Here is a 26,568-nt window from a genome sequence, read left to right on the forward strand (position 1 = left end):
TCCCACATCACGGTTTTTGCTCTCTGCTTTATCCCCCCTTCAGGAGACTCTTTCTGGACTACAGACCATCCATTTATCTTGTTCCATGTGTCCCTTACCTCTTGCAGCCTCTGCTCCTCACGGGACATATTGAGCAGCATTCTGCTGCCCCGGATCATGGGGATGTCCTGCCAGAGGGATGCATTGGATGAGACTGACAGACGTTGCAAGTACGAGTCCGGGGGAGACAGCACTTTCCTCCGTAGCCTCGGGGAGCTTGGGAAACTTGACTCTATATCCTCTGGATAATCCACTCTCTTCTGGCTTTGAATGGCCTTGTTCAGAACCACATCACTGTACTCCTGATACAGCAATCTTGCTGTGAAGACAGACACATACATTTATCCTTTCTGTAGCAGCTACTCGCCCTCTGCTTCAGCCTGGAGGAAACTCTGTTCTGTCTCAGATTGGGGCAGCCAAATTCAAGGGAACACATTTTGCTGTAAGCAAAGCTCACCAGCTGCCCCAGTGTACTGCAGGACTCTGAGTTCACTGACTCCAGTAGTCTTCCCTGCTACCATATGGCAGGAGTCCCTCTCCTTTGTGCTCACTGCAAGGGTGAGAGATGATGCAGGAGAGAGGTGGCAGAAGGTACTTACAGGAGTTGATCAGCTTGGAGTGCCGGCGTTTGAAGTTCTCTGTTGTGTCTGCAGGTTTCTTCTCTCTGTTAGGGAATAAGGATTTCAAAACAAAGAGTGAATGAAGAGCACAGTACCAGAGATGGCTTATCCAAACCTCAGAAACTGGTCTGTCACAACAAGGACCTCTCTCTTTCCAACAAGCTCAAGTTCCACATGCTCTACTTAACAAAGGGCAAAGTTTGGCTTGATGGAACCACTGGCCTAAAGGCACAGAAATACTTCTGCTGCAGTGGGGTCCTCTTCAAGAGGGGAGACTGAAGCACAGGCCTAAGGCATTTATTTACGGTTTTCTTCTCCTTATCATCAGCTTTGGTAACTCAGAAGCAATGGAGTGTGTCAGGTGTCTGTGCTGCACAGAGATGGGGGTAAATTCTAAGGGGCCTTTGAGAGACTTACCGCAGTATAACTGTTTCTGAGCTGACTGGTGGCTCTCTGTGTGCCTTGTGAGCCTCTTCCTCTGAAGGAACAGAAGAAACTTCTGTATATAAGACAATTAGAAAGTAAACACATAAGTCCATTTTTAGAGTGAAGCTACAATCCAAATGATACACAGACACCACTTACCTGTACCCCACCTAAGTGTCAGTCTGGAGCTGGAGTACAGGTGCCCTCGTGACATTTATTTCTGGGTCGGAAGCATTCTAGTTTTAATAATCCTTGCCACTGCTTACACTTTACGTCTGTGAGCCACATCTATTTCTCACCCAAAGACAAAGGCTGACGCTTTAGGCTGTGACAGTAACCCTGAGAGCTTCTGTCTCCAGTTGTCTGAGCAAAGACACTGCCTGTAGGCCCTATTTGGTGTAGTCTTTACCTTTTCAGCTACTTGCAGGAGATCAATGGACCCAAAGTCACTAAGCAGGTCTGAAGGTCCCAAGACTTTCTTTTGTAGATGTTGAGCCCCAAAAACTCTCAGTGACTCTGGGGCAGAAATGCTGAATGTCTAACAAAATCACTCCTGTGAAGAGTCTTAAAAGGGATATGGCCTGACAATGAATGTTGTAATCCAGTTCTCACATTTATATGTGGGCATTCAAAACTGCTGCTTGAGTCATCTCTTTATGTCAAGTGCAGAAAGTATGGCTTTTTCTTTTGGTTTGTGAGGGATTTAATCAAATAAGCTGTGGAGAAATTCTAAATATAAATTCACTGGAAGCAGAAGGGGGAAGAAAGCCCAAAGACTAGGCTGCAGGTATGGGCTGGAGGAAAGACAGTACCGTTGCCTTGAATGTTTTAAAATTCAGAACCAAGAATTTACAAGTCAAACACATGAACAAGTTTGATTCAAGTTCTGCCAAACCTTTTATACCCCTCCACACTCCCCTCCTTTTCCTCTGTGCCAAAAATCCAGCATGTTAAGGAGCTTGAAAAATAAACTAAGCAAGAGTTGAAAAGAAGCAACTATGTTTAAAGCTCATGTCAGATATAATAATAAAGAACAGACATGCATCCTGATAGAAGGTACTGTTTAAATGAGCTGCACAAGAGAAGATGCATATTTTCCACTTGTGACATCAGTGATTGAATTCTATGCAAGCTGGGACCTTGGGTTTGACAAATTTGCTTTCTTATCTCTAACCTCAAATCCTGCCTTCACAGTAAAATCATGTTTTTTAGAAGGTCAGATTGGAACCTAAAAGTGTCAGTTGCAAAATAAAGGGAGGCAGTAAATAAACAAGTAATAACAGATATGGGCTGCTGAGCATGTGTGCATGACTCTTCCCTATTGCTTGGAAAGGGGCTGTTACAGGGAGGGAAGAGCTGGGAAGGGGGAGCTCGGGGCAGGACAGAACGGGCTGCATGGAATGAGGAATATGACCAGAAAGGCACAAGAGCAACACGAAGCTCTCAGCGCTCGTGCCTCTCTGTCAGACCGCCTGTTTAATTTAATCCTATGTTTTTGGGAACTGCAATGAGTTGGGGCAGTGGCAGGGAAGGGAAAGGGAAGAGAGGACTCACCCTGCAAGATGTCTGGTGGTACTGACATCCTCTTCAGGCCCTGGCGGTGCCAGTCCTTGCTTTTCACTCGGCGTCTAATCGGGTTCTCTTGGTTGGCTGCTGGCTCCTGTGCAACCACCCCCATCTTCTTCTTGTCTGGCCAACTTGATGATTTTTCCAAGGGTGCATGTTTGGCCACTTCTTCCTTTGGCTGATGTTCCCCTCCTTCCAGCCTTTGCTTGACCCTCCTCTCACGTTCTGTTTTCTCTGTGACTGCCCGTGGAGCCTGGGCGTGCTTTGTGTCCACACCGAAGATGCCTGAGGGTTGCTCCCATGGCAGCTCCTCTTCCTGGCAGGTCGTTCTGGTGGTTGGTGGTGATGGAGGGCTAAGCTGGAGAAAGTGGATTGGGTTGGTGAATGCAAGCATTGGAAGGAGCTGTGCAGAGTCTCTGCTCTTGGAGTCTGTGGATGCTAACAAGCCTTCCAACGAGGGCCAATTAGGGTGGTCAGGTGAGGATTTTCCACTTTCTATATCCATGTGCTGGTCTGCTGTTTCAGGGCTGGTGTCAGAGCAGCCAACCAGCATTTCACTTCCAACAGCAGAAAAGCTTTTGGCCAACAAACTGACCCCTGAGTCATCGGAAGTCTCTGTGTCGTGGGTACCTGAGTCACCGAGATCCCACTCCCCAGTTACTGGTACAAGGCCATCCTTCTCTGCTAGACTTTCTCCATCAGAAGCAGAGGCCACAGAGTTGGAATGGGACCCAGAGGCAGCAGTCTGGAGAGGATGGCTTATGGCAGGGTGAATGGCTCCTAACCTATTATGGTCCATAGCACAGTTGAGGTGTGGCCTGGAATATGGTCCAGGAGCCAGTGGCTGGGAACATTCGGGGGCTGAAGGTGGGACAAGGTGATTTGCATTAAGTGCAGGGGCCTGAGCTTGAGTGGGCCTTTGGACATGGGAAGGAGGCTGAGGAAGCTGTTTGGCATCAGGCTCAGATACCAGAGGTAGGCTTGAGTGGGACACAGGGGACAGAGGTTGTTCTTCCTGGTTCACAGCAAGGACCGTATCTTCTTCAGAGGGCCAAGTTAGGGTGCTCAGGACACTGGAAATTCTGGATCCAAGCTCTTTTTGGTCTAAACTGCAGTCAGGCTGATCAAACAAAGGCATTTGTTGTGCTTTATGACCCACATTTGCTCCTGTTTCTTTTCCCTCCATAATGGCACTTTTTTCGGGGGAGTTCTGCTGAATTGTCTCTGGGTGGTTCAGGGGAGTGGAAGTCCTTCCTGGTGTTTGGGATGGTTCCAGAGGCCCTGCAATGCTAACCACAGACCTCCTATCCCCAGGAAGGCTCTCTTCTAAAGGAAGAGAGCTCGTGTATATTACAGAGAAAGAAGATGGGCCACTAAGGTCTTCATGAAAGCCTTCCTTGGAAGTAAGGATTTCATGGAAAGCCTTGGCCTCCCCTGGATCTGTACTCAGAGCAGCAGTTTGCCCTGGTGTTGGGTCCCACACTTGTGTGGGAGCACCTTGGTTGGGTGGCTTCCCTGCAGAGTCTGGCAGCTCGTTTTGGCTGGTGCCAGGACAGTCCTGGGGGGTCACAGAGGCTGCTCTGGCACCCTCCTTCTGTAGGCCAGACGCTAAAGCCACTGAGGTGAGCTCTGAGGGCAAAGCTGGAATGAAGTCCGGAAGCTCAGCTTTTCCTGTAGCGGGATGAGAATCTCTGGGATCAGGTGGCTCCAAGTCATTAGTACCAGAGGAAGGGTGTGCTGGAACAGAAGCCTCTGAGTTCTCTGCACCAGAAGGTGCTGCCACTCCTCCATGGAGAGGTGCCTCTCTTTTCTCAAACCTCTGGACAGCTTTTCCATGCCCATCACTGTGCTCGTTCTCCCTGCCCAGTCTTATCTTATCATCCCAGTGAGCTTCTCCAAGATCCTGAGCACCGATGGAAAAGCGGCCAGAGTCTTCCAGGTCTTCCGACTGGTCAGAGACACGGCATGTGTGTGGAGCTTCACCCCCTGGGTTCAGGTTATTCGAAGACAGAGAGCTGACAGCAGGTGCCTGACATCCAGAACCTGCTTCTGTGACACGAGCTTTCAGCAGCACATCTTCACCAGGATCCACAGAGACAGGTTCCCCAGGAGGAAATGCTGATCCCCTTTGCTCAGCTGAGGAAACATTCTCCAAACCACACATATCCACCTTATACCTGGGAACAGAAGATATCTCTGACCCAAAAGCTGATGATAGAGCCTCTAGTTTGAGTTCTTCCTCCACTCTGAGCTCTTCCCTCTGCAGTTGTTCCTGCCCATTTTGTTGCTTGTTTTTCTGATCTTTGGGCTCCAAAGATTTTCCTTCTTCTGGTAGATTCTGCTCTTTGCACTCTTTCTTCTCCTCTTCCTGCTGAAGTTCAGACGCTGCCTCCTCCTCTGCTGGCTCCTTATGCTGTGAAGCACTCACTTCCTCACTCCTTTTAGCAGTACTCTTTACTTGGAAGGCTCTCTCCGCTGAAGGGGCAGGTCTCCCCTCTGTTTTTCCATGATCATCTTCTAGATGAAGGCATTTGGAAGTAGGTGAGTTTTCTTTAGGAACCATTAGTGTTCCCTGGTCTTTGACCACGCTGGCATTCCTTGTTTCACCAGTTATGTTTCCTTCTGCTTGTAGTGAACTTACTTGGCTGTCACATGTTAAGGTGGAAGACAACTGATGGGAAGAGAAAGACTCTGTATTCTCTTCCAAACTCTGGGGTGCTCTTAGGCTTTCCTTAACATCTTCAGAAGTGTAAGGTTTAGCTGTGTCTCCTACTGCTTCCTCTGATGTAGGCTGTTCGTCAGGTGCTGGTGCCACCTTTTCGCTGCTTTGCTTCTGCTCTGCAGCACCATCAACCTCCTGCAGAGCATCCTTGGAGATGTTATCCAGAAACGGTTTGGCCTTATAATGTCCCTCTGAAACAGTTTTACACACCAAAAAGCACTTAGGTGTCTCTCTCTGAGAGGAAATGGCATCAGCCAAAGAAGATTTTGGTTGCTGGGCTTGAGGGTCTGAGCCAGGAAAAGCCAGTTCTGCCTGGCATTGAGAAAACTCAGTGCTGAGGTTCACAGCCTGCAGGATGGGGCTGCCAGGGGCCAGCTCATCCTGAACCGTGCTGTGAGAGGAAAAGTCCTGGTTACTTTCCAGGTCAGCTACCTCTAATTGCTTATGTTTCAGAGAATAATCTAGTCCACCCGCCTCTAAAGGCATTTCTCCTTCCCATTCTGAGAGTCCCTTTTCAGGCTCTGCATCCCCCTGCTCTTGTTCCAGTCCTGCTGGCACTTCTTGCATAGGGTTAGAGGGTCTGCCCAGCATCTCTGCTGCTTTCCCTGGAGCAGAAAGGCAGTCCTCAGGAGTGCTGAGCTCTGCTCCCTGTGCAGAGCTCGACGGGCTGGTGCTCATTTCGGCTGGTGTGTGAGTGGCATGGTGCTCTCCTCCAACTGCTGTAGAATCCCAAGCTTCCCCAGGGGTGCTGCTGGCTCCTGGGGGAGTGGTGCCTCCCTCGCTTGTTTCTTCAAACTCCATCAGTGACACATCCTGCTAAACAGAAATGCATTTTTCTGTTACTACAACAGAATGACACAATCAATCTAATTCACTGGTTCTAGTGCAGCTGAGAAAAAAACCAAAACCCAACCCGCATACCTAGTGGGTGATAAGAGCTGGGAAACAAATACAAAGACTGAGAGTAGGCAAGCACCTGAGGTAAGCTTGCAGTATGAGTAACACCAAAATAAAACCATATTTTGGTTATAAAACCATAAAAATACCTCTGGTGTCTTTTTAGTTTTACGTGCAACTCCAGGAAGTGACTTTGGTCAGAGAGGAGAGATGCTGATCTCTGCCATGGCTGCAGTGCAACTTATGAAAGGTGAGTTATCTCAGACCCAAAAGGGGATACCAGAAGGCATTCAGAGAACAAGAAAATTATCAAAAATCTCCACTAAGTTTTGTGGGGTCTCTTCTAGTTGAGTCTTAAAAATCTCTCTGATTTCAACAGTTCTTTGGAGCTGATGCCTCTTTACAGATCTCTGTGTATGTCTGTGCAACACAGGACCTTATTGCAAATCATCACAGAAACTGATTAACAAGACATAGGAATGTAACAATTTGATTAACAAATAACTAGGACATGACACAAGACACAAGATATTTGAAGGCTGTAAACCACATGGGTTGAGAGGAGTAACTCTGGTATGTGTGGACATATCTGCAGACCACAAAGAGAAACTACATCATCATTTATGGAGGGGGGGGAAATGCCATCTCAGGACTGCTGGACAGTTTCCCAAAGGATACAGTGGAATTTCCCATCCAGTACTGCATTTGAAGTTCAGACATGACAAAGCACTAGGGAATGTACATTTGGGATATGTCTGTGAAAAGAACGGAAGAATCTGATTCACCACTTTTATCTTTCTGCCTTCTACCTATGCCATGACCCACAATCCCTACCTGAAAAAACATGAGAAAGAGACAAACCCTCATGGAGGTTTCCCTTTTCTTCTACCTTTGGGACATATTCTCTAGTGTTCCAGCCTGTCTTCTCTATTCCCTATCCCCTGCTTATCAGAAATGGCCTACAGAGTGCTGCTTTGGGCTGCCTCCCATACACTGGGTCCCCTTGCACACATACCAGAGCTTGCAATTTAGCCCTGAAGGATCTGCTGCAATGTGCAGCCACAGCCAGACCTCCCCCTGAATAAAGCTTCAGTGTTCTCCTCCTTCACCCTATCTTAGAAGTGTTGAAGTTTCCAGACACAGATCCATAGTTCTGCATCTTTTGGTCAGAGAAGCCATTCCACATTTCTTCAGGTAAAAGCCTGACAGCTGTTTAGTGACCAAAAAAAAGCCCCAACGCCTGGCTCTGCCATTCACAAAGCTCAGGCAAAAAAGAGGTTCTCATTCTTCCTCAAAACAGACAGCCATATCTGTATACTTTCTCACTCTCTGGCATTCCTAATTTCCATAAGTTTTAAGACTAACATTTTTGTCCAGAGTTTCACCTGCTGTTGTGGAGGGAGGGGAAATGTGCAACAATTTTAACTTGGGAGACTCAGAGATAAAGGAAATTCTCTGCATTGAAAGAGAAATCTTTGAGATCAGCGGTGATTTCCCTGTGCTAGAGTGGCTCTATAGTCACAAGTAACAACCTCTGATCCCACACAGAAAGTAAAAGCAGTAAGGGCATAATTACATCTGAACTAATTGTCCCAGTTAGCTCCATGGCCAGGGCACGCCTGGCCTGAAAGCTGGTTTAGCTTCTATTTTCCCTTACGTCAAGTGAAACAAAACATCTGCTCTGAAAGCAATGAGCACGTGCTCTGGAGACAGAACTGAAGCATTAGATACACCTTAATCACAGGGACTGTCATCACAGAATCATAAAATGGCTTGGATTGGAAGGGACCTTAAGGATGATTGCTTTCCAACCCCCCTGCCATGGGCAGGGACACCTTCCACTAGCCCAGGTTGCTCAGAGCCCCATCCAACCTGGCCTTGAACATACCCAGGGATGGGGCAGCCACAGCTTCTCTGGGCAACCTGTGCCAGGGCCTTACCACCCTCACAGGGAAGCATTTCTTCATAATAGCTAATCTAAATCTCTCCCTTTTTGGTTTAAAACCATTCCCCCTTGTCCTATCACTACCAACCCTGTAAAAAGTCACTCTCCTTCGTTTTTACAAGCCCCCTCAGGTATTGGAATGGGCTCTAAGGTCTCACCCAGAGCCTTCTCTTCTCCAGACTGAACAACCCCAATGCTTTTAAAAAAAAAAAATTAGGAAAAAATTGAGTAAATTCATCAGTTAACTTTGTTCCTGCGTGTTTTTTCTCATGTAATCTTTAATTTTTGTTTATATTGAAAATACAGTCCTTCTTGCAAAACCAGGCCAAAACTGGGATGTTTCCGCAATTTGGATTTTCCCCTTCCAAGTGGTGAGTAGTTGTAAATAGTTATAATTTCAACAAACAGTATATTTCAAAGACATATGTCCATTCAGGAAGTTCCCACAGGGCTTCCACCACATCTTACTGCTGTCAGCTGGTACTGAACTACTTGGGTGCTGCTAAAGTCTTTTAAAACCTGTGGGAAGCTGTAGGACAGTCAGGAAGAATCTCCAGCACAGACACAAGAGGGTTTGGCAGAGCACAGATAGCAGCAGGGTCATAAACTTGTGAACGACCACCTTGTCCAAGGCAGGATCAACTTTAACGTCCCCAACAGGTACAATTAAATGTACCCCCTCCTTTAACAAAGGTTTCACAATGGCATCAGATCACTCTTGTGCTCCAATGCTCTCAGCATTCCTGGCTACCTCACCTGAGTCTCCCCTGCTACACAACCAGAAAAGTACCACTCGTCACGCCTAACAGAGACAGTTTCCAAAAACGGATTCCCCAGGAGCAGGGAGACTGTTTAGGGATTCAGGTAGTCTTGGACACAAGCTTATGGCTAAGGAAGGTCTACTACTACTAAAGACAGGATGGCTCATAAAGGCCTGAATAGTAAGACCCTCAAACTCAAGCCCACACTCTGTGAGGGGCAGAAGTCTTGCTCACTCTGCTGATGTACACCGAATATCCTCTTATTAGGCTTAAAAGCCCAGTTTCCACTTCCATGGCTCTGTTGCAAGGGATTTGGACAGGTGAAAGGACAAGTTTAAAGCTGCATTTGGAGCAGTTCCATGATAATACTGGGAGACAGGGTAGAGGGAGGTGCACAGCACATCAACACTGGAAGCTGCCAAGTGAGATTTGTCTCATCATATTACTGCCAGGTGTTTTGCACACCTCGGGGAGAGCAAGAGAGAAGCTTTGGGAAGTGAAGCAAGAGAAGGAGCAGGCAAACCTTCTGCAGAGACAGTGGGGGAGGAATTAAGCATCTAGTCAGGGAAACAGTTAAGCTCCTGCTTGAAGGCTGGGTGCACCATAGCGAAAGACGCAGATGTCTGGAGTAAGGATTTCATGGAGATGGAAGAGGAAATAATAAAACAAGACTGACAGCACCTGCAGTCTATATACAAGAGCCCAGTAATTACCAGAAGAGAATGCCTACGGAGCTCTGCCATGTTGTGCTCCTACTGCAGTCAGCTCCAGCAGAGGAGGGCCCAGGAGACCCCAGGGAGCTCAGCGAGCCACAGTAAACCTTCAATCAGCATTTTCAGTAGGGCCAATGACAGACAAGCATACATGAACCTATCTAGCAACTGCCAGCTTCTACCAGGCTACACCAGCTCTCACAGATACTTCACTGTTTACACTTTTGGGGCTTTCTGATCTTTCCCAGCTCTTTCTGGATGAGATGTTGAGCTTGCCATCATTCCCTCATGTGCTCTGTTTGTGAAATGAGGTGATCTGATGTGCCCTGTTGAGATAAAGCCTCCCAAGAGGGCCTGGAAACCCCAGACTTCAGCTCACAGGCATCTAACCTGTGAGTGACTCTGGGTGTACAAACCCACTGCAAGCTGGAATGACAGGAGAGAGCAGCTGGCCACATGCCAGCATGAAAACAAAGGGGCAATGCTTGGCCCTACTGCAGTCAGAAGCACAAAATTTGAGAGGGGAAGGGTGCAGAGAGTGGCCAGGTAAGCAGAACAGAAGTGAAAGCAGGAGTGAACAAAGCAATTCCTGCGATGATGCACACATCAATCCACGGCTTTCCCAGATTACAAAAGGCACCATGAATGTTGTACTTCCTTCCAGTGTGGGTTAATTCACCTGGACGGAGATGACAAACACTTCTGGTTTTAAATAGAAAGTATCTCACCTTCCCTCCCCCCTTCTCCAACAAACAAGAAAGGAGCAATAACAAGTGCTATCATGCACAGACAAGCCCTGCAACCAGCCAGGAAACAAGGCTGCACACAAGTGGAGCCCTGAGATCCTCCTCCTCCGTAGAGGAGGAGAGGAGAGCCGTAGAGGAGGAGGAGAGCCGTAGCTTTCCCTCTGCCACCCTCGGCCTCCTCGCGTGGTGCCGGGAGCCGCCCGGCCGCCCTCTGCCCCCACTCCCCATCCTGCTCCCCTGCCACAGGCACCAGGGCAGCCCACACGCCCAGGCTGCTGCAAACACGCTCCCAGCACAGAAAATCCTGCCCTGTGACGCCGGGATGAGCCAGGGACACTCCGCATCCGCTGGGCAGCTGCTCGGTGCATCCCGAGCTCTTCTCCATGGATCTCCTTTATTGCCTCAAGGCAGCAGTGAGCCTCTGTCCATGAGAAGGCCACTCACGACAACCTCTGGGCGGCGTGGGCAAGGACACTGATATTAAAACAAAGGCTTTCCCAAGTAGTCCATCGTTTGGGCATATCCTTGCTGGCACAGCCACAGCTTGGTGTGGAAATGCCAATGCCAGCTTTAAGTGCTGCAGCTGAGGTGGGAAAGAGCTCCAAAGAGCTCCATGTTGGCTCTAACACCCACCCAAAGCGCAAAAAGGCCGCCCTGAGCCTCTTCCTGCTGTTTCAGCTTAGCTTAACCATCTCCTTCATGCAGTTCATGTACACTTTAAAAGGAGTTGAAAGAGGGGAGATACTAGGAACAAATTTTTTACTGTGAGGATGGTGAGGCATAGGAACAGGCTGCCGGGGGAGGCTGTGGATGTCCTGTGGATGACCCATTCCTGGAAGTGCTCAAGGCCAGGTTGGATGAGAGTCTGAGCAACCTGGTCTAGTGGGAGGTGACCCTACCCATGGCAGGGGGATTGGAACTAGGTGATACTTTAAGGTCCCTTCCAACCACTTAACATTCTATGATTCTATGAGTTGGATCACTGGGGAGCAGCTCAGAGCCAGCCTGTCTCCTACAAAATCCAGAGTTCAGTGTGCAGGAGAGCACCCTCTCTCCCAGGAGGCCATGCATTATTTCAGTTTGGTGAGAAACCCAGAAAAGGGGTCGGAGCAACTGCGCTGAGACAAAACTTGCCACAAGCCTGAATTTTTATTTTGACACAGCTACTCTGGCCATGTTTAGGCCAGGTTTCTCAGCTGGATGTTTCCTCCATATGAGAGATGCCCTCTGCAAAGAAACAGTCCCCCGTCTTCACACACCACCCTGGGCTGCTCTATCACTGTACAACCCATCAAGGGAGGTGAAGGAGTGGGGTCAAAACTCTTGAGCTCAGGAAGAGATTACACAGGGCACTGGAGATAAGAATGAAGGAGGGAAATAATGTTACATGGAGTCAGCTTTGGACTGCAGAAGGACTCTGGAGAGCAGAAGGAGCTTGCTAAAGGAAAGGATGTATAGAGCAAGAAAGGCGATCTAAAAGGCGTGTGCCCAAATAACGTAGAGTCTTCTACTGTAGAACCAGGAGCTGCCTCAAGTGTCTTAGGCAGGAAAGAACAAAACAAACCTGCCAATAGCGCCCAGTCTCCTGGAAAATGCATCTGAGCTGCTACTGAAGCTTGAGGAAAGCAAATGAGACCTCCTGGGCACATCAGTGCAGTTTGCCCGAGTTTTAACACACCCAGTAGCATCTCACCAGCTTTCACTCAAGATACACGGAGCCTATTAATTATCTAATGACTCACTAATTGGGGGAAAAAAAATTAAGGATAACTTTTCTACATTTAAGTAAATTATAATATTTAATGCTAACAAAAAAAAAGTCAAAGAAACTCATTTTGGGTAGAACAAAATTTCACCTTGGAAATTGCTACTGAACATCTGGCAAACAGCGAGTGAAGAACGTGGCTTGGATTGCACATTGCACTTCCCAGAGATGCAATAAAAGTGACTCATTCTTCAGATAAAATGGGGTGACCTGTATAGCAAAAAACCCAGTTCACTCTAAGCAGAGCTTAAGTTTATATTCATAGAAGTAATAAGTGAGTCTTGATATTCTGCAGTAGTCTTCTAGATATTCTGCATACTTTCTAGCACGAGAGTAAACAAGAACAGTGTATGGTTCTCACTGCTTGAGCTTTGTAGAAAGACTATTGACACCACTAGGTGGATAGCACAATTCCCACAGGGAAAGCAATGTACTGAGTCACTGCAAGTTGCCCTGTGCAGGTCTCTCTACAAACCCTGGGAATGGAGAGACAACTGACAGAAACATCTGGGGCACAAAAGGACTTCCCAAATAACTTTCCTACTTTTTTATGCAGTTGTGGGTGCCAGCAACATGCTGTACACATTCCTAGATGGCATATTTGCTACAAAGTTGAGGAGTTCCCAGTTCCCCTCTGAGCAGAATGATTCAGGACCTGCATGAGAGAGACTCTCCAGTCAGAAGCAGAAATCTCACAGTCTCTCACTACGCTACAGAAGCATGAGCCAGAATCCCACGCTGCTGTTTTTGAGTCTCAGATTAAAGAATGCTAATGTTTGCACCAAACCATTTTGACAGATGCAAATGCCATTAAAACATCAAAGGACTTGGAAACGCACTTGAAAGCCTGGCCTTGCCCAGACTGCACAGTGGAACCATTGCTGAGCACAGCTGTTGTCACGTTACCTGTACCCATCCCGAGCACAGTGAACCTACAGATAACGAGGGACAATATCCAGCAAACTGAACTGGGACAAACTGTCCTCCCCTGCACAGAGGGCCTCTGAACTTACCCACCTGATTTGCTTGGCAAACACGTAATATAACCTCTTTCACAGCCAGCCTCGGAAACAGTAAGATTTCTGGTAGCTGTCAGAGCCCCGCAGGACAGATGATAAAGCTGCAGATGATGCAACCAAAAAAATTCCTAAAATACCCACAAAACTGCACTCGTATATCATACCATGCTGGTGACAGCACACTGTCATCAGCCAAAACAGTAGCAGAACCTGTGCCATGGCTTCAATATTGTACTATCAACTGGAGAGAACAGTAAAAAAAAGAATGATGTCAGCATACCAAGAGACAGCAACAACAACAAAATCACACACACATTTGTCCTCATATGTGCCTTCAGAATGCACCTTTTTAGCCTTAGCTGAACACCCCATAGTGTTTTTAATTATGACTCCAGTAACGAGGTTTTAAAAAGTAATGCTATTTGTATCATAATCAAAAATACCTGGCAATACTGTAACAGTGATGGAGCTTTGTACTGAAAACTGCAGCTAAAGTAGAGAAAAAGAAGTCCATTCAAAAGGGATGTAGGGATGTGTGTGGGGAAAACAGATTTTGGTACAACCCTCCCCTAACCCAGCTTTTCAGGGAACAAACCATTCTTTCTTGGAAGTTTAATTGGTGCCCTCAGATCGAAGAAGCTACGAGCACAATGGGACAAATTTGCTATTGGAAGCAAAAAGTATTAGATATAAATAAAATGTTTTAAGCAATGTAAATGTGGGAAAGCACCAGAGGGGACCCCTTCCCTCTCCCCCGTGGAAAAATAGCTTCACACACCCAAAGCCACAGGAATTGTGTGGGTGCTGAATAGGAAGGTACTAATGCAAACACAAGGAAAACTTGTTGTTACTCACGGTCCAACACTTGCATGGCCAACTAGCATAGATTTATTGTGCACATCCCAATATTTTCTGTTTTTCATATAGTCCCTCTCCCTGGAATCATGTGGTTATGTGAGAATTTTGGCTTACAATTCAGAAAAATGGATGTATGGGCTTTAAGGGGTGAGGAACAGGCTTGAAAAACTAAATATGATTCAAAAATTAGACCTCGCTGTCTAGGTTTATCTTAATTTTTAATGTTAAGCCTGAATTTGTGACTAAGGAGAGGAAGGGCAACTCCTCCCTTCCCTCTCTGCCTTATCCCAGGTTCTCAGCAGATTGAACTGATGACAGTGCAGAGTATTTAGGCTTGATGCAGTGAGCTACATGAGCTACCAGAAACTAAAAAACTGGCAGCAAAATATACTGTGATGTAACTGGGTTAACAAAGATGAATAATTGAATTTGGCAGGCCCAATATTCTGCAAAGTCCATTTGTTTATGCTCCACTCCATAAAAAAATAAAAATAAAAATAGAACTCCTTCACCTCCTTCTACTGCTGACTGTAGAAATTATCCAACACCACCTGGAATCAGGTCTTAATAAATTTTCATTAACTCTTGATGTGGCACTCTGAAATCCAGAACAGACTAACTTACTATGCATCCAGGTTGCTGCCATCATCTCCCTCATGCCAGTGCACATGTGAGCCATCCCAGGGAGTTGTCTAGGCAAAAAAACAACCCAGGAGCAGAGTGACGTGAGCAGCATAAAGGTGTGACACAGGAGAAAAAAATAAATAAATAAAGGTAAACATGACAGCTCCCTGCAGTAGCTGCATATAGAATCATAGAATGGCCTGGACTGGAAGGGACATTAAAGATCACCTCGTTCCAACCCCCCTGCCATGGGCAGGGACACCTTCCACTAGCCCAGGTTGCTCAGAGCCCCATCCAACCTGGCCTTGGACATTTCCAGGGATGGGACATCAACAGCTTCTCTGAGAAACCTGTGCCAGGGCCTCACCATCCTCACAGGGAAGAATTTCTTCCTAATAGTCAATCTAAACCTATTCTCTGTCACTTTGAAGCCATTGCCCCTTGTTCTGTCACTCCAGGCCTTTGTAAATAGTCTCTATCTTTCTTGTAGCCCCTTCAGGTACTGGAAGGGCACAATTAGGTCACCCTGAAGCCTTTAGTTTTCCGACTGAACAATCCCAACTCTCCCAGCCTTTCCTCACAGCAGAGCTGCTCCAGCCCTCTGATCATCTTGGTGCCTCCTCTGGACTTGCTCCAACAGCTCCATGTCCTTCCTGTGCTGGGGACCCTGGAGCAGATGTACAACCTGTGGCAACGACTGCAAGGAGTGGACAAGAACTGGGGGCTGGGCACCGGGTTGGCAAGCAGGGAAGCAGAAACCTGGACTTGGACCTAAGTTACGGTGAAACCACACCCAGGATCTGCAAGTAAGTCCCTGACACTCCAGCGTGGGTGTCTCTCCACATGTGACTGCCAAGCACCTCAGTCACAGGAGCAGATGCTCCCTCAGCAGCCCACACAGAACAGGAGCGGCACAGCAGGGAAATTCTACACTCCTGTCCCTCTGCTGGAAACACGTCTGCTCCCCTTCCAGCTGAGAAGGGGGCACTAGGGGAAGCAGGATATTCAAAATCGGATTTACAAACATTTCCAAAGCCATTATTTTTATGGTTTAATGTTTCCTTGTCTCGTTATTGCCACTGACTCTATCATTCCCATGAACCCAAAGACAGCCTTCTCTCTTCAGCAAAGGACTGGGTCTCAGAGGATGTTCCATGGCAGACAGCCCCTGTGAACAACTCTGAAAACAAGTAGCAACATGAAGGAGATCCTAGGGAAAGCCCTGGAAACCTCCTGAAACCCTCTGCAAAGTCTAACATGGAAACACTCCAAATGGAAGGGGAGGGGAAGACATTCTTATGACCTTGTCTTTCAGAATGAGCTGTGAAAAGATGTATAAATCAGGGGTTTAAATGGTGTAACTGATATACATCAATCTTATGAAATGCTTTTTATAACTAGCTTCACCAATTACCACTACCTTATTTCAAAGTTTATAGAAGTAATTACAGCTCACAGATGTTGTAGTTAAGATTTAGCTTTAGTTTCTAATACTGTAATTAACAGAACATATTATAAATTAAAAAAAAAAAAAAAAGTAGAGCCCTACAGGTACAATCTTAAAAAGAATTTAGAAATTGCACACACAGATCAACAATACTGATATTCTCTATTTCAGCAATATCTTCCCTTATTTGTCAATGGGCAAAAATTTTGCCCTCATACTTTCACGTGCAGTGAAAGTGCACTTTCACCTCCGAGTCTGGATTAATTTAAAGGATTGATTTTATACCAGCTTAGAAACATCACTAGCATTTCTATGACGCACTTATTACAAAATTTTTCCCATTCTAATAATTAAACGAGTTTCAACGCACAAGGAACAATTACAGATATTTTATTCCTTCCTCCCTCCATTTTCATTTTTCTGCATATGAATTAGTGGGCAAAGTGTGCTTCCCACCACCACTCTTCAAGATTTCCTAAAATAGTACTCTTTGATGGCTCCATGGCTCTTCAGATATTAGGTGAGCAATTACAATCCTGAGATTGCCCTTTGGGAGTCTTTGAAGACATCGACTCTGACTCTCCTTGACTGGCCTACGGCTTCCTTTTCCTCAACCCTGTGGCATGTAAAACCACCTCTCTCTTTCCCCTCCCAGGTCCAACCCTATCAGATGGCAACGCAGAGGAGTAAAATAAGGTTTGTGGGCCTCAAATTCACCTCGTGACTTCAGTGAGAAATTAGTACATGAGGCAACTTAACTCCTAAGTCACTGTGACTAATAGTGGAAAACCGACCCGATACAATTTCCTTTACCTCTTTTATGGCACGGTCACAAACAGCTCCAGCTAAGGAATGCAAAGTCCTCGGTGCCCTCGCGTCCACCAGCCCACGCAAGCGTGCATCCTATATTCTAATTGGACTGCTGCATACCTTAGCATCCATGAGAGACTTCCCCTGGGAAGCTACAGGCACCAGGTAAATGAAACCCAAGACTCAGCTCATTCTTTTTCCCATTACCTGCAACACGCTTTGATCAGCGGGGCATAAATAAACACATAAACATCCCATGTCTCCCAAGGTCAACGAGATGCAGTGGAGTTCCTCCAGCTCAGCCTCACAGGTGGCTCTCAGTTGTATCTTCTGACACTGCCCAAGTGGGCAAAATGCTTGAAAAAAAATCACTGGATGTAACAGCAAAGAGCACGATGTGGTGTGACCACTGTAGTTTGAGAAAGATCAGAGCACCAGAGGGGCTTGAAGGGGGAAAGATTGGGAGTGTGGACCATGCCCAAGAAGGAGGGAAGAGTCAGAGCTCTCCTTTCTAGAGTCCTCTACCTAAACACCTTCCTGTCTGGAAAACGGGCCTTAAATCTTACTTCTGCCACTGATACACTCAAGGAACCCAACTTTCAGCACAAATATTATCTGCCTGTTACTGAATCCATCACCTCTCCTCTTCCAGGTGTACCAGGGAAGGTGAAATTACAGCTCTGCCTACAGCAGGACATACAGCATTGCTGCTTTTGGTGCACACACGGGCAACACCTCAGCACTCTGAACTTTTGGCTATTCCTGCTCTATCCGCACTAACCTTCACAGGAGGTGACAAGGATGCATCCTGCCATTTTAAGTCTTGCCTCTACCAACAGCTACAGGTTATGAGCAGTTAAACATTGGTGCAGCCACTAGAAATTTCAAGCCAGTGGGTCCACAAAGGGTAACTTATCATCAATAACATAATCCAGGCTGAAAGGGGAACACACACGTTAGGATATTAGGAGCTCTCCTTCCTTCAATTCCCCGCTGCAGTCATTTATTAAAGGAAGGATCTACAGAGGGTTTATATTGTAACTGCTTTTTGGGGTTTCTTAAGGCAACCAAGAACTATGCCTTCATCCCCAGACCTTATCTAGCAGAATCACCAGTTCCTAATTCTGGCAGTTTCCAGCAGTTTCTGCCCGTCTGAGGGTCATCTGTGCAGCTGAGGTAATTCTAACCCCTCCTACCTCACAGCCATACTCTGAGGATTAGTCAGGGAGTGGCTGCTCAGTGTACTGAATATGCAAAGCCCTGTTATAAACTCTGTATCTGATTGCAGCCATAAGCAAAGTCTTATTTAAGCAATCCCTTCACCGACAAAAATATATCGACTGCTCACTCTGTTCCTTCCTTCTGTGTCTTTTGCCTCCAAGCGCTTCAAGATAACAAGACAGGTACTAGGATATTTTCCTTTTCTGCTGTAAAGTTGTTTACTACAAACAACAGACACCTTTTTCACACAGTAATTAGTTTTTTGGCTCGTTCTGGGTCAGTGTTACTCTGGTATCACACTTGTTGTAGTGTGGGGGTCTCACTGCTCAAAGAAAGCTCCCACCCCCATAAACTCTCACACATCAGATATTCACAGCTGTCTTTTCTCACTGTGTCCACATTCAGGTGAGACCCTTTCTCCAATTCCATCAATTTTATGAATTTAGGACATACAGCATCAGACATTTCTTGCTTCCTCTAAGCACAAAACTATCTGCTGTTCAAAACCATGGTTTTGCACATTTACCTCAACACTTCTGTATTAGTCTCCTGCATCTGTGAGTACTTTTTCCCCTTTAAATGCACTTTGTTCCCTCTTTCAAGTGGTCACAACCAAACTTTGTACAATGCCATCTTTCAAATTAATTTTTCAAAGGCAACTTTCTAGTGAAACATAGTACACTTTAGGGTAGATTTTCTTCTTGAGAGTTTTAATCATGCCAGGTTTCATCTTGCACACAATTCAGCATACCTCGCCTTTTCTTTTAAAGTCATTTTGCTATGACTATCAGAGTCGGAGTCAATCCATTTTTCCCCTTTTACCCTCTGTTTTCAAGCCTTTGATATCACTGCTATTACACACTCAACAGCTGAATAGGTAAAAATGATGCTGGTATGGAATGAAAGAAAAATGTCTGTGGGTATATCTGATAACACCCACTGGGCAACTCAGCTGTCGTGACTTTTCTATACATGCAGACACCATTTTTAGCTGCCTTTTAAGGCCCTGACCCTCCCTTGTGACTGGTCAGAGCACACACTACAATCACATAACTTGCATGCCTGGCCTTGCTCTTCCAGGATAAGGCAAATTTCATTGCTCCAGCATACGTCCAAATTGCTCATCTCTGCACCTCTCCAAAATGAAACAGCTCAGTTTGTTCATTGTGCAGGGGCAGGAAGACAAAGTGAACTGTAGGAGCAACATCAGAGGAAGACTGACTTCCCAGATGGCACAGAAATGGGCAGTGTTCACCCTGTGCCTACAGGAACACCTTAGAGCTTCCCTTTCAGTCTCCCCCACCTGCACTTACAGCACATCCCCTCCTCCCAGCTGTGCCCAGGGGTGAGGAAGAGCACAGTAATGTATTTCCCATGCTTCCACACAGCACCAGTTGTTACTAAGAAATTACTGGATGACTTGAGAGGTAAACCCATCTTCCCCAGTCACTTGCACATGTAAGAAAACACACCACAACCCATAGTTTGCTATAAAAATAGGGACAGTCCCACTTCCCTTTGCTTGTCTTTCCCCACAGCATCCTCTCTCTGCCTCAGGGTTTGTCACAGCACAAAGTCTTGACAGGGTGGTGTGTTGCACTGCAGCATTCTCAGTGCTACCCCCACTGCCCATCCTGAGCTTCTGCTTGCCTGGAATATGCCTTTCCAGGAGAAAACATCTTTCCCAGGAGTTGGACTTCAATGATCCTTGCAGGTCCCCGTGGATCCCAACTCGGGATATTCTATGGGGAAGGGTAGAGAAGGGAGAGAGAAGTACATCATTTTAAAAACAGGCACAAAATCTATCAGCTATATTGCACCCAGACTCCAGCCTGAAATATCTCCATGTTTAAGGTGAGTCACAGAAAAAGAGAAGCAACAAACATCAAGAAGAGTTATTTGAGCCATCTGAAATACCAACAATCAGGACCAAATCCTCACTGTTCTAAATACTATGCACTGAGACACTGTCCCTGTCCTGCAGAGCTGGCAGCATACTCAGAACATCTCTTCTATAAATCCAGCAACAGTGGGAAAACAGATACATACAGCACCTTCTCAACTTCACTCTCAGCCTGGCTCACCTGTAAAATCAGACAGTGATCTCAGAGTACCTCAGAGAGGAGATGAACTCAAATGTTGCAGGCAGATTACAGTTCAGTTCAGTTATCCTTGGATGCCTGCACTATGGAACACCTACAGCAGAATTTCCACATCTAAACTCAGGCTTAGTCCATGCCAAAAGGATTTTGCCTGGAGTCCAGGCCCAGCTACAGCATCAGAGCTTTGCTAGACACGGGTACGGCTGCAGCAGCCTTCCTTCTGTAAAATGGGCTGTACCAGCAAGTCTTACCCATGTGCTTTACCAAGTCTCCACCAGTTCCTCCTCACAGGACAGGAATCTGTAGTGAAGATATAAGGGCCCAGTTAAGATTTAGTCTATTCAAAGTGTATTTGTAGGCACTTTTGATCATTACACTCATAAATTTTTTGTGAGTGTAAGGCACACATACCATACAACTTACACATCCTTACTTTTTGTAGCTGCCCAGCAAGACTTCAAGCAAAGCATCTTCTTCTCCCCACTAGTGGCATATGTGTTAGTTTAACACTGCTCTGGGCATCTGTTTCTATTACTGACTACGAAAGTGTAGCCATGGCAGCCACGCCGTGGCAGCTGTGACCAAGGACCATATCCAACTGGTTACAGGTCTGCTTGTATCCCAAGTGTCCCCTGATTATCCCTGGGCTCCTACAATCTGAACACATCGTGCCCTAATATGACCAAGATCTTAATCCCCTCTCCTCCAGAGGGTTGTGTTTGGATTTACAAACTCTACTGCTGGATTTATCGAAGCAGGAGCCGTTCCTCACCTCTCCTCCAGCCACACCCTGTGCAAGGCTGTGTCTGCTCACCAGTGTCCAACTCTGCTCTGCCCATGGGTGGCACATGCAGGGGGCCACCAAGCTTGTGGATCCCACTGAGCACCACCTCAGCCTGATCCAGGTAAAGATTTGGGAATTTTTGTGTACGATCAGTGGCAGGAACTAAATGTACTCTGAGCACCAGTGAGGCCATGGGCAGTGGACCTCACACACTGAGGCCCCTGCCTGCAGCTGGATGTTCAATTTGAGGTTACAGAGAGGTGGTTTGACGTTTAAATGTCACACACTTCTGTGTGACGATGCAAATAGGGTATGTTTTCAGGAAGCAAATTTATGGCCAACTCTGCCTTAATGCAGTATTTTCTGAGCAGCAGGTTCATGTGTTCCTCCCATCTCAGTTCACTCCTTGTGTACTATCCAATTACAGTTTCTACAGTCACTCCTCCTCAAACTCTCCTAGCATCAGAACACCCTCTATTTTGCATATATTTACATATGTATGTCTGTTTATCTACGTATATTTGTACACATGTCATGGTAATCACCTTCCTTCCCCCTTCTAAACTTTTCCCACTATCAAAACCAATAGTCCTCCCCTTGACCTTGCCCCGAACTTGTACTAAAGTCATGGGAATTTCTGCTTTGACTTCATGTCACTTTTAATCCAAGCCCCAAACCATGAGCTCAAAACAAGCCTCCACCACAGGCTCAGTTCCTCATCCCCTGCAGTGCTCTGCATGGCACTTGAAGGAATGGTGTTCAAAAGAAGAGATGGGGAATGGATTTTGTCTCAGCAAACTAATCCCACTGTGAGAGCAGGAAAGTTGGACTCACTTGTTAATGGAAGAGACAAGATTAATGAAGCTTTCCCAAAAGGGCACCCCACCTTGCTCAGCACTGAACACCACCAAGAACCTCATATCTAAAATGCATGAATGGTTTTCTGCACTGATGAGCCTGTCATAGGTACCAGTGTGTCACAGACAAGGCAAAGACCTTCTTTTTCCTATGTTAGATACTCTTTCCCACACACAAAGTCAAACTGCAACACATGCTTCTTGACCAAAGACATAAATGCAGCTGACCTAAATCCAGTACTGGCTAAACCCAGTTCTCCCAAGTCACGCAACTGAGTTAACCTTCACTACTGAGTAAATCAGGGCAGCTACTCTCATACATCTGCTGCAAAGGGGAGGTGAAAAAAACACATTAGCTTCTATCAAGATTTAAGGTAAGGTGTGCTTGTGACAACTCCTGTATCTCAAGCCTTAGTTTCACACACTCTTCAGTGCTAAAAGGAGTTCCATCTTTTGCCCTTCTCATTCCCACCCCCACACTGCCCTGTCTCTCCTGGTGGTACAGGTGTATGTGTGGTCTCACAACAGACTGGAGCAGGGAACCAGCATGGATGACAGCAGGTAGTCATGACAGCTTCTTTCAACAGCAGTGCCAGATGAGAGGATTTGTGCAACCACAGCCTGTTTATCTCAGCACAAAAACGTAGGAACTAAACGTGTGTTTCCCTCTGGCATCTAATCCAGCACAGGCAGCGGGGTTGCTGTTGAAAGAGGTGGTCCCTCTCCATGTTTCTCATGCTACACTTTCACAGCAATCCTAATACTGTCTGGCCACAAGACAACCTGATCCCACTTCCAGATCCAAAAGTCATATTTTTTATTTTGGAAGGGGGTTAATTTTCAGTTGGAGCAGGATCCCCACGAAGCCCGGGCCTGGGCGCACGGATGGAGGGGTGGCTGCCCCACAGGGCTGGGGACTGATTTGAGGCCTCCTGGTCACTAGATCCGGTCCAAGAGAAGCAGCAGGAGTTTGCAATCGGGACTGAGTGAGAACTGGATCATTCCTTCAACAGCAGCCTGGATTACTCATCACGTGAAGGCAAACTCCAAGCAATATGAGTTATTCAATCACATTTCTCTGAAGTCCTGTCCACACACTCAGCCACTGATCACCCAGGCTCCACCTCCATGACTGCCTCTTCCCAAAAGGAAGAGCTGAACACAGCTAACAGGCCATCTTTCTGCTGGAACGTGTCATCCTGGCAGCAGAAGGCTCTGTAATCTGACACGAAAACTTGTAGCAAGACTTTGTGGCCGGAACAGATTGAGATAAGAAATTAGTGAGGGCAATGAGCCATTGGAATAATTTACCTGGGGAACTAGTGCAGTCTCTCGCTTGATATCTTGAAATCAAGACTGGCTACTTTTCTAGTAGAATTCTGGATTCGATGCAGTGATAACCAGCTGGGAATGTAAATACCTGCCAGGGGTCAGGTTAAGGCATCTGCCCCCAAATGGCTGATGATACAAACTTCAACTGTGTGATCACCTCATGAAGGAGAGAAATCATTCCTCTCTGTACAGCCCAAGTGCCAAAACAGTAGAGCACAGCTACATTTGCACTGAAGTCACTGCTAAGTACTTCATTAAAAGATTCGGCTGGAGTTCAGTGAGGAGTTGCAAAGGAATTGCAAAACTTCCCAGGCATGACTACTGAAATAAACTAGCTATGGATAATTTAGCTAAACAGTAACTAAGTAAACAACATCAAGCTGGAAAGATACCAGATGACAGAAAGCACAGTAACTCTTAGAATCAAACATCCTTGGAACAAAATGTGATTCCAATTACGAATTTGAAATCCCTTGTGGGCTGTTTCTTCAATTTTGCCTGGAATAACCACTGAGACTGAACATAATTTACATGAATACAAACTAATTAAATAAAACAGCCCACTTTAAACCAGACTCCAAAGTAGATTACATTAAAAAGAAGAAAAAAATCAGAAAAAAAAATCAAAAACTATAACGTAATTTGGCTCTTTCCTGCTAGACAGCACTTGAAACAAGTGAACCGTAAGAAAGGATAAGACTCAACAGAACAAGAGTAAGAACATCCCTCTAAAGTCAGCAAGATGAAATAAAAAAATAATAGGCCGGGGGAACAGACTCTTACTGGCAAAATCTATCAGGATGCACAAGAGGTTCCCAGAGGAAGTATTTGTGTCCCACTATTTCAGACAGCAGGAACACTGACCTCAGGCCCTGCTGTCACTAGGGCCTAGACCACATAACCCCACTGAGATCTACCCAGACCGCTGGGCTGCTGTACAGGCAGGACAGGAGCTGCTCCCAACATTAACAAAGAATTAAGAAGAATTCAGATATGGTACAACTTCAACTCTGATTTACAGATACCTCCTGCTCGCACAATTCAGGCACAGTTCTGAAATCTGGGTCACCCATACATTATTCCTCCAAAACAAGCCACCTCCCCCCTGTGCAACCCTTTTAAAGGACTCTGCCCTTATCCAAGCCATCTCCAAGTCATTTAGGTTATGAGGAACTCCAGAACACCAGAGAATCAGGTCACAAAACTTCCCACAACACGTTACAGATGTGGCTTGGTCCAAGAGGAACAGGCTTCTCAAGGAGAAGCCAACAGCATCCACGTCCAGTCTGCAACAAGTCAACACCAATGAGCTGAGCTCAGATCTCCTCCTCTGACCCTGTAATCCCTACCAGGTTTGATCCGGGTTTTGGCCAACATCTGGGAATACACGAAGCATCAAGCGCGAGGACAAACATGGGTGGTGGAAGCAGGACGGGTCAGGAGAGAGCCGTGGGAGCTCGGAATCCCCCGCAGCAGGTTGTTTGGGGCGCTGGGGTTGCCATCGGAGTTGCCGCGGTGGCCGGGACTGCGGGAAGGAGACAGGAAGCGAGCAGCGGGCAGGGATCTCGCCTCGCGTTCCTCTGCCTTCCCTCCGTGACAGGCCATAAAAGTCACGAGGCGAGGAGGAAAAACAACGAAGTGTCCAGAGTTCAGCCTCGCGGCTCCCGGGCCGCGGCTCCCGGCGGGAGCTGGAAAACCCGAGCGAGCACACCGTGGGATCTCGCTCCTGCGTGGGAGGCACCACCATTTCTGCGGGAAGAGGCTCGGGGCCGCTTGGCAGCCGAGCCTGGGACGGGCTTGCCGCTGCGGGCCCTCGCCGCTACCGGCGGCGGGCGGGGGGTTCCGGCGGGGCGGGCGCTGCCAGTCGGGGCGCGGAGCCCCCGCGAGGCATGCGGGACCCCGCGCCGAAGGATGCGGACCCGGCGCTGCCCGGGGCGGGCGGGCAGCCGGCCATCGGACCGCTCCTTGGCGGGCACCGGGGCTCCCGCGCGCCCCCAGCGCGGGGGGCTCCGCGCAGGTCCGACGGCGCCCGCACGGCGCAGCTACGCACCGGGAGCGAGCGGAGCGGCTCTTCCCAGGAGAATCTCCTCCCGTCCCCCCCTCGGGTCCTAAAATGGTGGGCCGGCCGCCCTGCCTCCCCTTTCCTTCCCTCCTCGTCCCCCCTCGCCCCGCGCTCGCCCGAAGCCCGGCCGTCGCCCCGCCCCGGCCCGCGGGGCAGCGCCCCTCGTCCGTGCGCCCCGACGGGCTCGCGGGGATCCGGCGCCAGGGCCCGCGCCTATCCGGAATCACCGATCCCGGGAACAAGCAACGCCTCTCCCGGAATACGGCAACGCCTCCCCCCCTCCCCAGCTTTACCTGCGCCGGCTCAGCAACTCGCGGGGCCGGGGCCAGCGCTGCCCCCCGGCGCCCTCGGCGCCGCCCGGCCCTCCCGCCGCCCTGCGCGGGGGCCGCAGGTGTGTCATGAGCGCCGGAGGGCCCAGGTGAGCCGGGCAAACACCTACAGGAAGGCAGGCGGGCCGCCCTGATTGGCGAGGCGGGGGCCGCGGCCTGGCTCCGAGGCACCGCGGCGGGGCAGGGCCGGGCCGGGCGGGCAGGGCGGCGAGGGGCCGCCGCGGGATTCTCGGCGCGTCCTGTGCCCGCTTCTCTCCCCGCTCCTGCGCCCGGCCGGGAAAAGCCGCCCCCGACGCGTCCGAGGCGCAAGGTATTTTCTTCCTTTTTTTTTTTTTTTTTTTTTTTTTTTTTTATTGAATAATATGAATGTGGGTGAAGGGCCTGGAGGGGAAGCCGTACGGGCGGCTGAGGGCACTTGGTGTGTTCAGCCCGGAGGAGAGAGCACTGTCCCTGAGGACAGACCTCACAGCATCTGCAGCTTCCTCACGAGGGGCCGCGGAGGGGCAGGCACTGACCTCTGCTCTATGAGCAGGGACAGGACCCGAGGGAACGGCTGGAGCTGTGTCAGGGGAGGGTTAGGTTGGATATTGGGAAAAGGTTTTTCCCCCAGAGGGTGGTTGGGCACTGACCAGGCTCCCCAGGGCAGTGGGCACAGCCCCAAGGCTGACAGAGCTCAAGGAGCGTTTGGACAACGCTCTCAGGCACACGGTGTGACTCTTGGGGATGGCCCTGTGCAGGGCTAAGAGCTGGACTCGATGCTCCTTCCAACTCAGAATATTCTGTGATTCTGTAATAACTGCATCCTCCCCCTGGGTTTGGGCAAGGGGAGAAAGCTTGTAGCGCTTGGTTGCTTTACCTCCAGGGTGCACCTGACCCACCTGATCCCGACTCAAGAAACAGAGGGGCTTTTTATTTTTTAAGTT

At 47.9% G+C, this 26,568-nt stretch overlaps 1 protein-coding gene across 1 annotated transcript in view; it reads right to left on the bottom strand.

Moving 5' to 3' along the window:
* Positions 1–24,989, bottom strand: part of ARHGEF5 (Rho guanine nucleotide exchange factor 5) — a 35,633-nt gene extending 10,644 nt beyond the window's left edge. Inside the window, exons 1-5 of the mRNA XM_018086243.2 lie at positions 24,604–24,989; positions 2,640–6,189; positions 1,077–1,158; positions 639–703; positions 99–358 (exon numbers count right to left, since the gene is read on the bottom strand). Coding sequence (XP_017941732.2) covers positions 99–358; positions 639–703; positions 1,077–1,158; positions 2,640–6,189; positions 24,604–24,669 — 4,023 coding nt within the window. The 5' untranslated portion in view covers positions 24,670–24,989. The remainder of the gene's footprint in view (positions 1–98; positions 359–638; positions 704–1,076; positions 1,159–2,639; positions 6,190–24,603) is intronic.
* Between the last annotated feature and the right edge of the window lie 1,579 nt (positions 24,990–26,568).

This window comes from Manacus vitellinus, unplaced genomic scaffold (assembly GCF_001715985.3).
Source record: "Manacus vitellinus isolate BGI_N305 unplaced genomic scaffold, ASM171598v3 scaffold_90_pilon, whole genome shotgun sequence".
In the NCBI taxonomy this organism is placed as follows: Eukaryota; Metazoa; Chordata; class Aves; order Passeriformes; family Pipridae; genus Manacus; species Manacus vitellinus.